This window comes from Mizuhopecten yessoensis, unplaced genomic scaffold (assembly GCF_002113885.1).
Source record: "Mizuhopecten yessoensis strain PY_sf001 unplaced genomic scaffold, ASM211388v2 scaffold716303, whole genome shotgun sequence".
In the NCBI taxonomy this organism is placed as follows: Eukaryota; Metazoa; Mollusca; class Bivalvia; order Pectinida; family Pectinidae; genus Mizuhopecten; species Mizuhopecten yessoensis.
In genome coordinates, this window is record NW_018480049.1 from 486473 (window position 1) to 501359 (window position 14887).

The 14887-nt window shown below is 35.0% G+C and overlaps 1 protein-coding gene across 2 annotated transcripts in view; it reads left to right on the forward strand.

The window, feature by feature from the left end:
- LOC110442835 (coiled-coil domain-containing protein 178-like) overlaps positions 1-14887 on the forward strand; it is a 30645-nt gene that overhangs the window by 3792 nt on the left and 11966 nt on the right. Inside the window, exons 5-16 of one of the 2 annotated variants that reach the window (XM_021486651.1) lie at positions 103-249; positions 962-1171; positions 1769-1919; positions 2256-2325; positions 2982-3124; positions 4029-4182; positions 5205-5300; positions 6051-6187; positions 6858-7041; positions 8874-9005; positions 9626-9694; positions 11771-11863. In XM_021486651.1, the coding sequence (XP_021342326.1) occupies positions 103-249; positions 962-1171; positions 1769-1919; positions 2256-2325; positions 2982-3124; positions 4029-4182; positions 5205-5300; positions 6051-6187; positions 6858-7041; positions 8874-9005; positions 9626-9694; positions 11771-11863 (1586 nt within the window). The remainder of the gene's footprint in view (positions 1-102; positions 250-961; positions 1172-1768; positions 1920-2255; positions 2326-2981; positions 3125-4028; positions 4183-5204; positions 5301-6050; positions 6188-6857; positions 7042-8873; positions 9006-9625; positions 9695-11770; positions 11864-14887) is intronic. The other variant, XM_021486652.1, reaches the window with a different exon arrangement.

Sequence of the window (14887 nt, forward strand, 5' to 3'; positions counted from 1 at the left end):
GGGGGGGGGGGATCTATGCCAGTCGCACTAGTTCTGTTGTTTTCATAGTAAAATGTTTACTATAGATACATTGTTATAATATCTAATTTTCTGTATTTTCAGTTGGAAGTAGAAAACAACTGAGGTTTGCAAGGTCCAATGAAGATGGTTCCAAATTATTTCTTAACAGTGCTAAATCTCGCAGTTCTTTAACGTCTGTGCCGTCCTCTGCTGGGTCTCTTGCCATCAGGGGTACGGGGGCTACCAAAGGTAGGTACAAATATTCGAAGTAGGACAGTTTACGATAATGTCCGTGTATATTGAGTCAGGAATCATACGCTACATATGTCAGTACTACACTTAAATATACAATGCAGTTTTCTTGTATTTTTGAAAACATTATACAATGTACAAAAAACATCTTTCATAAACAGAAACATGTTTCTTCTGGTGATTATATCTGGTATGTTCTTAACTCTGCCACCATATGAAGAATTACAGTTTAATCTTGATATGATGTCCCTCGTGTCATTTGCCATTTCACTTACAGCCACATATTTCAAGATCCCTTTTCCTCTTTTTCTTTAAAATTGCTTTATGTTTTCTTCAATTTATTACCAAAATTTCCCTGGACTATTAGTGGCAGTATAAAAGGGACTATTAGTGGCAGTATAAAAGGGACTATTAGTGGCAGTATAAAAAGAACTATTAGTGGCAGTATAAAAAGGACTATTAGTGGCAGTATAAAAAGGACTATTAGTGGCAAAAAATGGACTATTAGTGGCAATATAAAAAGGACTACATTTTGTATTAGTGACAGTATAAAAGGGGCTATTAGTGGCAGGATAAAAAGGACTATTAGTGGCAGTATAAAAAAGACTATTAGTGGCAGTATAAAAAAGATTAAGTGGCAGTATAAAAAGGACTATTAGTGGCATATAATGAGGTTTAACTGTATGTAATGGAGATAAAATTGTTTCAGATGAGGAGTATGGAGGTCTCGACCTGCCGTTTCTTGGCGCAGAGGAAGTTGTGGATGAAGTCATTACCCTGCTAGCGAGACTGGAAAATAATCGTATGGAAGTGATCAATAAACTGGGGCAAGAAAAGGAAAAAGTCATACGACTAAATGGAAAAATAGACCGCCTCTGTCTCAAACGTATGGTGGAAATGCCTGCTGTCGTTCAAAAGGGTATGAGTTTTGTTTTAATTAACACAAGAATGTATGCTCTTAAGTGAACTTTAAATTATTTTATTATGAAAAAATACAAAGGAATCGCCTTTATTATGGCTGTGTTTTATTATGTGCTTGTATTTATAAAGCCCGAGTATGTTTTTACATATATTTTCAATATACACATATAAATAATGACAGTGTGCAGAGAACTTTATCACATAGCTGACCTGTTGTATACCCTGTGTCCTAGTCTTAGAAAGAAAGCAAAATAAGGTAGTGTGACATTAAAAAAAACCATATTGTATTATTCTCTGTGATTTTAGATATTTTATCTACACTAAGTAATTACAAAAAAAACACCAGTTCTTGTAAAGCTGGTATGTTTAACTCATTTACTCCTGAAGACACATTTGAACTCGTCCAATTCAAAGGTTGGAATAGTTCATTATGAAATTTCAGGGGTGAATGAGTTAAAGTGTGTAAGACAAAGCATATTGATGAAAAGTTGTGCTAATTGTCTTACTAGGTATTAATCTGAAGTATGATTTTGCTTTTATTAAATGTTCAGAGTAAGAACGTAAACAACATGCGAACACATGTATTGCTTTACAGAACATGAGGCGTGCATCATGGATCTGAATGAACTACAATGGCATGTAGCCTATGCCACAAGGAATGACAAACGCATGCAAGATCGGTGTAACATAGCCGAGGTTCTCAACTCCAGACTCATCGAGGACCTCGCCTTCGTCAAAAAACACATGTAAAATTTTATTTAAGACATGTTAATATTTACTTTACACTTATTTATACACTCATAGATATTTCTCATGAAAAATTCAATATTTCATCTGTAACATCATAATTGAAAACACCTGGTAGACATCAAAGTGGAAAAGTTAACTTAAATAATATCCTTAATTGCAGTTTCTGTAGAATTTAAACACCATATGTATGTCTGTGTTTTTTTTATCTCTATGATCATTAAAATGCTTTTGTCCTATGTATATGTAATCAAAATTTCAATATTGTAGCAAAATGATAGGACTTTACCTAACCTGCCTGTTAATATTTTGTACTTTGTGTTTGTTCTTTTTAGACCACTGGTTGAAGAAAAGTTAGAATTAGAATTAGAGGCCATGGCCAGAATAACAAATGCACAAACTGAGGTAAGTATCAACAATCTGTATTCTATATACAGTACTTCAGACTATCTCATTGTTACTTTAGTGTTTCTTGTTATTTCTGAATGTGTGAACTGTTCAGAAATAATTTTAGGTCTATGTATAATTTATCATATGGGCAAGGTGGGAAGGCACCAGTATCGATATATTATAATAATAATTAATAATAATTTGAGGTTCTTATATACTGCTTTATCACAAACTAGTTCCTAGGTCGTCTTAAAGCGGTTCATAAATTATTGTCCGTGGCTATAGGGCCTTTGCAACCAGCCAATATCTTTCTCAACTCCCTGGGGAGCATACAGCCGATGCTGCCATTTCGGCGCTCATAGCTAGCGTTCAACAATTCTAGCACTTCCCAACCATATACTCATTTACAGCTGAGTAGACTGGAACAAGCGGAGTAAAGTATCCTGCTCAAAGATACAATACAGTGCTGTGTCGTGACTCGAACCTGCAAATTCATATCTGCCTACCATTCCTTATAAATATTAAATTACTTTTAAATTGTATGGTTGGTGAGGTCTCTGAAAAAGTACCTCCCAGTCCTACCCCTCCTCTATGATTTATTCTGGAGCAGCCCTTATGGTAAATGTCTGGATAAAACTCATGTCCAATAATTCGTAAAACTTTTATCTCAGACTGTCACTGAACTGGACACCACCACACAAAGACAGGAGAAAACTGCATCCAAGTCCTCCGAGGCTTTGCAGAAAGCTGATACCGAGCGGTCACACATCAAACGAGAACTGGACACGGTCAAGGATGAACTGACCACCATAAGGTAGTTTAGTTATAAATATTCAGAACATTTCTGTTTTGTTCTTTGCTATTTGTCAGACTTTTAACATCTTAAATGAGCTTGTTATGTATAACTTTTGTAATGAAGAACTTGGGCAACTGACTAGTTTAGAGATTTGGAGTTGACACAGATCAGGCAATGCGTAGTATCTCTCAGAACTATGGCTTGTCCAGCTGGGCTGATGTTTGGATTAAGCTGCTTCGTCTTTGTTAAAACTAATGACAGCAGACAGTATCACATGAGTGTGATCAGCTGGCTATATACAGTATTGACTTTTGGCAAAATAAAAATAATCTTAAGTTTCTGCTTACCCTACCTACCTACCCTTGATTTTTGTGCCTACCCTAAAGTTTTTATTGGCATTTAGTGATATGCACTGTGGTCGTCAGAACTCCTGCTCTATATAAGCATAGTAAAAATATTTCCAAAGCCAAAAAAAAATGCCTACCTAGCTACCTACCCTATTTTTCTGAGAATAATTGCAGAAACACAAGTTTATTTTTTGCCTTACCATGGAGACTATAGTAATTTTCTTTTCAAAGTTTTGATAAATTTACCTCCTTTATCATTCATTGACCATACTGTAGACATACTTATTCTTGTACTTTGAAATTCTAGCCAATTTGAAGAATTGGCGCATCCACAAAATATGCTACAGAGAACAATACAGGAAATTTTATTTTGGCACAATAATAACTTATACGACAATATTTAAAATCCAAAAAAGGGCTAAAATAAGACTAACTGCTAAAAATGTGAAAGTTCACAGTATGTATTTGCAAATCCAAGGACTTTTTAAAAAGTATTAAATTATAAGTGACGACGGCAGTTGAGCTAGTGACTGCCAGTGTTGCTACAAATTCTAAACATTTATTTTTGTTGTCAGTGAGGAGCTGTCGGAGGCTAAAATGACCAACAATGCTTATACACATCAAATCAATGACACCAAACAACAGCTCAAGGACAACGAGCAAGAGCTGACAGTGTTAGAGGTCAGATATGAGAATGCCAAGGTTGCGGAGGAGATGCAGGCGAAAAAGGTTGGTAATACAGTATTTCATGTTTGTATTGCATCTTTCTTATGTGTTGCTGATAAGGGTAAAAAGTTGCCTAATATATCCCACTGTATGATCTGAAGAGGCAACTGTTGCAGGGCTGCTTCAGAATGAGTGGAGGGAACTCTTCTGTGCCCTTTGCTGAGGGAATATTGAATATAACATTAAGTGATGTGCTGTACCCATAGCAACACTTTGGACATCTTCCTAGGGTCTAAACAGAAGTTACGTATGTATATGAGGTAAAATGCTAGAAAGAAGTTGCAGTTGAGTATTCTGAATATTTGACGTCATACTAATGGTGTATTACTGTACAATTTGGACATCAATTAAGTGTTTTACATAGTCAGAAGGCGGGGTGTTTCTATAAGCCGAGTTACTTGTAGTAGAAAGGATAGTATTGGAAAGACTGTTGGCAGTGCCAGAGCTACTGTTCTTTGTGTATATTAATCACAGTTCAAGGCATGATACATTCATTTGATTCTTTGTTTGAAAGTTGAACATCATGATTATATTGTACATTCTCAGTTGACATCTGATACACATCAACTTGTGGAGAGGAAACACCCCAACTCCCACATTTGATTAATACATAACTAGAACTTAAATGTACAAGGGCCCAGTAACTTTTTTTTTCTGTTGCTTTATTTCGGTAATTCTAAGATCAGTGTCAAAGTGGATAAATGTTGGGGGAACAATCATTCTAGAAAATTTAAGCCACCCAGTTAAATTGATAGTACTATTCTAGTACCTCAGATTTAATTTTAATACATAGATCAATACATCAGTCAAGATCTCAAGTGCTGCAATAGTTTTTCTACCAGTCATTGCCCCCAAAATTTTGAAAGAAACAATATACTTTCCTTCCACTTATTCAGCCAATCTGATCAGTAAATCTCTTTTTTTGTATGGTGACACAGTGTTAGAGTTACTGTTCTTTGTGTGTCAGTGTTAGAGTTATTGATCTTTGCATATGGTTCAGGACCATCTCACTTTACATATTACAGGTCAGTGAGTTGCTGAACAAAATAGCAGAAGCAGAGTTTGAGCACGAGCGACTAGAAAATGAGAACACGAGGCTTCTACAGGAGATGAATCAGAAGGTATGACATAAATTCAGACGGGTGAGGTTGTTAAAATGAGACCCATTCTCAATTAGAGATTTTTTTAATTTTTATTTTTTTATCCCATCTCTCCAAATAAAAATATTGGTGTTAAAACAATCACACAGGATATCTGATTACACCTGTCTGGATCATAACTTCAGAACAAGTGGTTGTACAAAGCTTAGATTTGGTATGTTGGTTGCTCAAGGGAGAAGCAAGTCCACTGATAATTTTGGGAGTGGACTCCCAGTGGACTCCCAAAGGACAAGGTCACTGTTACTTAAATTAGAATTTCATAGAACAAATTACCTTTACCAGTGCTGACTTCAAAACCAATGATTGTAAAAAGATAAAAAAAACCTTTGAATGGTGGTTATCCGATGTGAAGAAACAATCAATTCACTATTTTGCGATTTGGAATATATATAAGTATGTACTGTCTCAAATTTGTTTTTTGACCATATCCTTACTTTAAAACAAAATCTTGCGCAAAAGCTAAACTTGATATATGGCTAACCCTAGGAAAGAGGATTAACCACATTGATTTTAAGTGTAGTTTGTCAAAAGTCAAGGTCACTATTACAAAAAACAGAATGGTCCAGAACCTTTGAGGCTACAAATTCTAACTATAAATGCAATACAAACACTTCAAAAGCACAGCCCCTTCTTAATGAAAATCATGGTTGTATCTATAACAGATGTTGCTCTTAGACAACCTGTGATGATATTTAAGTGTCTTCAATTCAGAAAAATTCCAACAACCACAAGATTGCAGAGCTTGATACCAAGGTGAAGCTGCATGACAGCAAATTGAGAACTATCCTTCTGAAGAATCAAAATGCTGAAATGGAGGTACAAGATTACCATGACAAAATCACAGATTGGTGAGTAGAGCTGATACTTTTACAGATAAAGAAGGGTCTTATAGATACGTCACACAAAAATGGAGATAATGTCATTTAAAATTTAGCATCGATCGCCCCTGGACTTAAGCCATTAATTGTTGTATAAATATAAGTACAAAAACTGCTTTATGATGGATTAGAGGATTACCTACTGTTAATTCAGTATAAAGGATTTCAAGGCCAAGGGAACAACAGTTCATCAATTAGAATAATATCCACACTTTGGACAGAGAGTCTTGATCCAATAATGTTGGTTGTTTGGGATTTTACATCCTCAGACTGGGTATTTAAAGACAAACGTTAATAAGTAGTAGTACATATATATTTGACATATTTTAACTCATTCACCCCTGAAATTTCATAATGAACTATTCCAACCTTTGAATTGGAAGAGTTCAAATGTGTCTTCAAGGGTGAATGAGTTAAATCAAAATCAAATGCCAGGAGAGCTATTCAATCACATGAACATCTTGTATTTTAACCTCAGACATTTGTATTATCCCTTTCACCCCTATGTAGACTCTTCCATGCAATGCATTGATATGGATTAGTCCATTATGGTTTTCAGTGGTGAAAGGGTTGTTATGTTTCTTTCAAATGACACACTGTAATTCAAGGTCTATAAGAGTGTGACCATTCTTTTTAATAGCAAGCAACAAAAGGTGGCTGATGAGAAGAATGTGGCTCGTATTCACAAAGAGAGGATGAAACTCCAACAACAGATGACTGTTACCATGGAGGAGTACCACAAGGTCCAGCACATCAACACCAGCATCCGCGATCAGCTAGAGAACGAACAGGAAAAGGCTTTCAAATCTGAAGAGAGTCTCAAGGTTAGTTTATAGGCCGAACAGGAAAACGCTTTCAAATCTGAAGATAGTCTCAAGGTTAGTTATAGGGCGAACAGGAAAACGCTTTCAAATCTGAAGAGAGTCTTAAGGTTAGTTTATAGGGCGAACAGGAAAAGGCTTTCAAATCCGAAGAGAGTCTCAAGGTTAGTTTATAGGTCGAACAGGGAAAGGCTTTAAAATCTGAAGAGAGTCTTAAGGTTAGTTTATAGGTCGAACAGGAAAAGGCTTTAAAATCTGAAGAGAGTCTCAAGGTTAGTTATAGGGCGAACAGGAAAACGCTTTCAAATCTGAAGAGAGTCTCAAGGTTAGTTTATAGGTCGAACAGGAAAAGGCTTTAAAATCTGAAGAGAGTCTCAAGGTTAGTTATAGGGCGAACAGGAAAACGCTTTCAAATCTGAAGAGAGTCTCAAGGTTAGTTTATAGGTCGAACAGGAAAACACTTTCAAATCTGAAGAGAGTCTTAAGGTTAGTTTATAGGTGGAACAGAAAAAGGCTTTCAAATCTGAAGAGAGCCTCAAGGTTAGTTTATAGGTCGAACAGGAAAACGCTTTCAAATCTGAAGAGAGTCTTAAGGTTAGTTTATAGGGCGAACAGGAAAAGGCTTTCAAATCCGAAGAGAGTCTCAAGGTTAGTTTATAGGTCGAACAGGAAAACGCTTTCAAATCTGAAGAGAGTCTCAAGGTTAGTTTATAGGTCGAACAGGAAAACGCTTTAAAATCTGAAGAGAGTCTTAAGGTTAGTTTATAGGTCGAACAGGAAAAGGCTTTCAAATCTGAAGAGAGTCTCAAGGTTAGTTTATAGGTCGAACAGGAAAAGGCTTTCAAATCTGAAGAGAGTCTCAAGGTTAGTTTATAGGTCGAACAGGAAAACGCTTTAAAATCTGAAGAGAGTCTCAAGGTTAGTTTATAGGTCGAACAGGAAAAGGCTTTCAAATCTGAAGAGAGTCTCAAGGTTAGTTTATAGGTCGAACAGGAAAAGGCTTTAAAATCTGAAGAGAGTCTCAAGGTTAGTTTATAGGTCGAACAGGAAAAGGCTTTCAAATCTGAAGAGAGTCTCAAGGTTAGTTTATAGGTCGAACAGGAAAAGGCTTTAAAATCTGAAGAGAGTCTCAAGGTTAGTTTATAGGGCGAACAGGAAAACGCTTTCAAATCTGAAGAGAGTCTTAAGGTTAGTTTATAGGTGGAACAGAAAAAGGCTTTCAAATCTGAAGAGAGCCTCAAGGTTAGTTTATAGGTCGAACAGGAAAAGGATTATAAATCTGAAGAGAGCCTCAAGGTTAGTTAATAGGTCATTAGAGTCGGAGGGTGAATAGCTTCTTGATTCCAAGGTCAATTTATATAAGAAACAGACTGATACATCTGCAGGTCTTGACAGTAGATCAATATAAGAGGTTTGTAGTTGTAGAATAGTGTTAAAATTGGCCAATTTCAAAGGTCTTGAGTGTCAAAAGCTAGGCCATTGTAGATTACAATGTTATACCTGATTTAAGAGCACGTTGCCTTAATTCATGTGTATCATAATCACATTTTTGTGTGTATATATTTTTTTATAAATATTTGTATAAGAATAAAAGATTTTTGTTATAATTTATTGACCCCTGTTCTGTAGTTGACAATCTTTCAATCTCATAGTTCAAAGTGGTCTTGTGTTCAAATCTGTATATAACTAATTCACCCCTGAAATTTCATGATGAACTATCCCATCCTTTGAATTGGAAGAGTTTAAATGTGTCTTCAGGGGTGAATGAGTTAAAGTATACTCTGTAAGGTGTATCCCTGATTGACATTGCTAATAATGGTATCTGTGATTTACAGGTGACGGTAGAGACACTCCGGAGACAGGTGAAGGACGAGGTACACTCCAGGACAGTTCTTGCCGCGCGCATCAATTCTGACTCCACAGAACTGCAACGAGCCAAGGGGGAGACAAGCACAAGGAGAGAAAAGGTAGGATGTCCGGCTACTGTACTCAAAGCCCTTCCTGAAACCATGTTTAACTCATTCACCACTAAAGTTTCATAATGAACTATTCCAACCTTTGAATTGGAAGAGTTCAAATGTGTCTTCAGGGATGAATGAGTTAAGTACAGCTGAACCCTATATACAAATTCCTTTTTCAATTTTATTGCACTTTGTAACTCCAATTTGTTCCTCCTCAGCAAGTGTAAGAGCGTGTCTGTCCCCATCCTTCCTCCTGTACTACAACCTTCCATCCAATAGGCTAGAAATTAATCATATTATGTATCCCCATCAGACTACACAAGTGTTACAGTATGTGTGTATCCCCATCATACTAAACAAGCGAAACAATATGTGTGTTCCCCATCAGACTACACAAGTGTTACAGTATGTGTGTATCCCCATCAGACTACACAGGTGTTACAGTATGTGTGTATCCCCATCAGACTACACAAGTGTTACAGTATGTGTGTACCCCATCTTACAGTATGTGTGTTCCCCATCATACTACACAAGCGTAACAATATGGGTGTTCCCTATCCTTTCACTGTGTCAAACCTTTAAACATACACCCATTTCACATTTGTATGGACATTAAACTTCCTCAGGCGGCTATGGTAGTAGAGGATGATGATGAGAGTGACGATGAAGATCTGTCACACTCTGGCGGTTACCAGGTAAGTCTTGTCCTTACCTAGTGGAGTAGCAGAACGCCACACTAGGTAGGAGTAACATCTCTGGATTGCTGTGACTTAATGAAACATTTTAATATGTCTGAATTTAAGGAATGATTATTAATCATGCATGATTTTCTTTTGCATTTTTGTTCGGAACAGAAAGAAATCAACCTTTACCTTACATCGTCAGAATTTACCAGTGTGTATGAGTTTCAGTAGTTTTCAATAAGACTTTTCAAAGGACCCACAGAGCACTACTAGTACACCATTGTTTAACATAGTTATGTTGCTTGTACTACAACATAATACAAATTAGAGAAGGATACAGGATTAAAAGGTTTTATATTTTTAACAGAACTCTCGTCAACTGATGTAAATCATTAAACTCAGAAGTTGTGTACCTGTGCTTACTTTTCTATTCGTTTTTGTCTTGCCATGACGAAGTAGTGGAAGCGAGACAAAGGTGTTGCTTTTTCCCGCGACGACGGCGTCAACATTAAGTTTTTGCGTTTAATATAAGTTAGTTTCACTGAAAGTATAAGTGCTACACCAACCAAACTTGGACCATAGATGCATCTTAGGTAGTACATCTCAACCCATGCATCAAATGCTGGATGCTGCCTACCTTTCATGGTCCATTGGCTTTGTCAGCGTCTCCATCAACATTAAGTTTTTGCGTTTAAGTTAGTTTCTCTGAAACTAAAAGTGCTACACCAACCAAACTTGACATATGAATTGATGGTCAAAGCAGGGCACAGGCGAGACATATCAATCTAAATGGCTTGTTTTCCTTAATGGGAGTTTTGTCCCCTTTTATAGAATGATCAGTCTAATTATGTCTTGAATTACCAGTAGGTCAAATTCCACACTAACAAAGTGCTTGTGTTTTGTTTGACTTTAGCTGTAACTTTGATCATTGAGAGTTTGTTGTGTGAATGATTAGTGTACAAACGTACGGTAGAAATCTGGTTCATCTAAGATTTTGTTTCATCCGAGAAAGCGTGATGATTTGTATTTTAACTCGGATTTGAAAAGATTGTGTGGTGTTCATTTTTCAAATAACAGAAACCCAGATAAGTTTCAACTAACTCCCATTTCTGATATTAGAAAGTAACAGTGATTTTGTAATAATGATTTAATACAAACGTAAATGATTTTTTAAGTCGTCTAAATCACAGGATTTTGGAATTTAGATTAGAAAGATTTACACAGCTTATTCTCCAATTTTGGTAATCCTTTTATCATTAAATGTCCATGTGACTTGGAATTCCATACTAAAGATCAACATCAGCTTTAAGTGTTTACAAGACAGAGATTATACAAGGTTGTGCTTTACAAATCTTATATTTTCATAATATGACCATATCTTAAACCAATGTGCTGAAATTTGACACATGACCACCTAGATTGTCTGATATATGTACTGTTGTTTTCCAGGTTTCTGTTTTATGCTTGGATTAAAGTTAAAAAAAAAAAAAAGAAAGAAAGAGAATTGCAGATAGACTTGTAGAGAGTGGTTTACTTAAACTTTACAAACAAGAACAAATTTGACAATGATATATTGATATTTCGTTTTTATTGTAAAAGAAGTTTTATTCAAAAGTTGTTTCGGACACTTATTTAATTCTGCCACCATTGTTATTTACCGTATTTGACTGCAAATACCCCCCACTCACAAATAAGCCCCCTTACCGACTTTGGCAAATGTCCTGGGAACAGGGTGGGTGCCTGTAATTAAGTCCCCTCCCTAATTTTGTTTCTCTTAAAAAAAAAAAGTTATTTTTTGTCTCTGAACATAAGCAAATTTGCTACCCAAGTTGAAATTCTGCAAATATTTGTGTCACTGAATTGCACAATAGTAATTACTATATATATGTAAGTGTCATACATGTACTCAACTGTGATTCTGTATTGGGTTTTTAATAAAGGATTATGTAATTATATATTCATGAATCAACTTAGAATGAATATTATAACAAATAAATATAGAATATGATGTAAACATAACAAAATTTCAAGATATTAAGGTAATTTTTTTGTGTGAAACCATAATATGAAACCTTTTTACTTTGACAGGCCAAAAAGGTAGCTACTGAAGTTGACACATTGGTGGACGAGGTGTTGGTCAAGGTGAAGAAACTCCGCACAGCCAAAAAGGAAAATAACGAGGTAATTACACCTGTCCTGGCTGTCTAATGGCATTTTTACTGGGGTATCGTTTAGTTTTGCTCGTTATAAGCTATTTGATCAGTTGAGATTTTGAGTTGATTGATGACTTTATACACTCAGGAAACAAAAATTAAGAAAAAAAATATAAATTACTGTAATGCCTATGTAAAATGTTATTAACAATATAATGCTGAAAAATAGACACATTATTTGTTAGAAATTAAAAAAAAAAAAATGATGCTGAAAATTCTTTTTAAAAACACAAAAGAAGACTTTTTTTCAGTATTATTTTGGTTTCTTGAGGCAAAGAATACAAAAGGATTTGTATTCATGCGCAAACTTTTTCAAAGATCATTCAAAAGGCCCGTATTTCAAAGATCAGTGCAGATTGTATAGTCTGGAGAACAATCATTAAGAGCAACAAATTATCTTCCAGAGGTTTATACATTCTTGATATTTAGTCAGGTAATGTTTAAATATACACAATTTTAGCAGTTTTTTTATGCTTCTTGGAAAGTGCTCATAGAAACCTGTTGCTTTATTTTGGATGATGCTATATTTGTTTATGTTCTACTTTAGATCTTTCTCCTGCTTTCAAGAGCATAATACATATTCATATTTGCCACATTATTTCTGGGTTTTCTTCTTCTTAATTTTGAAGTGCTTTATAGAATATTTAAGTTAAGAATTTCCTTGCTTTGCCTTGATGATATAACTTTTTTGTAGGAGGAAATGTTTTTTTTTCTCCACAAATAAACAGGATATGCCCATAAAACCTTTCTGTAAACAATTAAATTTTATCAGAAACCCATGAAAACCTCTTTTATAAAGATGGTTTTGACTTTGCTAATCATTTGAAAACTTTGAAAGTTGCACAAGAGTGTATTTTTTGTTACGATTTATGTTCTTCTGAATTATTAGATAATGATATATATATGTAAGTAGATTTATTTAATAAAGGGAGATAATTCAAATAATCATAGACAAATTCCTAGGTAGCATATACCCTTAATGTAAACTAATTTTAGAATGCACTGATAATACATTACAGTGTGTACTTGTATATACATGGTAGTTTGTTTTGATAAAAAAGTCTTTATAATGGCAGAATTATTAGTCAGATATGATGAATCCCACTTAACATTATTTTTCCTGTCAGAGCTGTAAAAAACCCGGCAGCATATAGAACATGACTTCGTACATGTGATTTATAAATATTTCTGTCTGTCAGCCTGTTAAGGTGGACTTAACAGGGCTGTACACACTTCAGAGAGAAAACACACAGGTAGAGTATATTGTTTGCTGGGTATTTGTGCAGTGGTGAAGTTGACCTGGTCAGTTATAACGAACCAGACATGTATTTACTTTGTGTATACGTATGTAGCTTTATCTAAAACTTGTGAATGTAATATCATTGAAAACCTTAAAATAATATTGGTAGATTATTTCTATATAAAATTATTTGGTATCGCGTTAAGTTTTGATTTCAAATGTTTTTTATATATTGTTTATGCATTTTTTGTATGTCACTTAGCCCTTTTTAAAACTTCATTTGAATAACAATAAAAAAAAGTTTGTGTTCCATACGGTTTTAACCATTGATGAAGTTTCAGTCACTTAGGGGTTTCATTAAATTCATAACACACAAATGGTCTCATTTAAGTGCTCTCAAATTTTAGTGCATTATTGAATTTTAACAGATGAGTGCATTGATGAATTGTCACACCTTCCTTCAATACATGCAATAGAAAACCAAACATGGAAACTTCAACGAACAATTACAATATAGAGCAGTTTTTGTCTTGCCGCCACGAAGAAGCGGAAGCAAGACTAAGGTGTTGCTTTTCCGGCGGCGGCGGCATCAACATGAAGTTTTTGTGTTTAAGTTAGTTTCACTGAAACTATAAGTGCTAGACCATGAAACTTGGACCATAGATGCATCTTAGGTAGTTCATCTCAACCCATGCATCAAATTGAAATGTTGGATGTGACCTACTTTTCATGGTCCATTGACTTTGTCAGCATCTCCATCAACATTAAGTTTATGTGATTAAGTTCGTTTCTCTGAAACTATAAGTGCTAGACTGACCAATCTTGAACCATAAATGCATCTTAGGTAGTACATCTCAACCCATGCATCAAATTGAAATGTTGGATGTGACCTACTTTTCATGGTCCATTGACTTTGTCAGCATCTCCATCAACATTAAGTTTATGTGATTAAGTTTGTTTCTCTGAAACTATAAGTGCTAGACCGACCAATCTTGAACCATAAATGCATCTTAGGTAGTACATCTCAACCCTACTCCAACAATGTTAGAGGTTTTACACGGCGAAAAACTTTTGACAGGCGCCGCGTAACCTCTAACTGCCCATAGCTGATTTTCCCGATGCTGACTATCACATTTTCAAAGTTCGGATTAATAAAGAGTATATCGTGTTTACATACATTTAAATGGTCAAAATGGTCCAATAAATATTCCTTTCCATAAATCCATGATTATATGAGAAAAAATTCATGTCAAAGACATAAATAATGAGTTTTTCCTCATTCGAAGCGAAGCAGACAGCATTTGCCATGATTTTTCCAGTTAATATAAAAATGGAATACATGTAATGTGGTGGTAGGTAAATCTTGTACCCCGTTCCCGGACCCAGACTGAAACCCTGTACCGGGAATATAAAGATATTTTAATATCTCATTAACGCGATGGTTTATAATTTTTATAAAAATAAAGAATAATTTCAAACATTATTTTCTAAATGTGACAATTACAAAAATGTTTATTTATTATCTAATAATTTAGAAATCGACGATAATGTGTTTTTCAAGGGGGTAAAACTTGTACGCCGCTGTCAACCGTGAAAATCACGGTTTTTCACATATAAGTAGAAATTTAGGGAAAATTAACATGTTATTTTCAGATATATAGAAGAAAATACCTTACTGTTTATAATTATGTAAGTTTCGTTGAAATAAACAACATATTTCACATGAAATTCTGACTTTGTTGTGATCGCGGG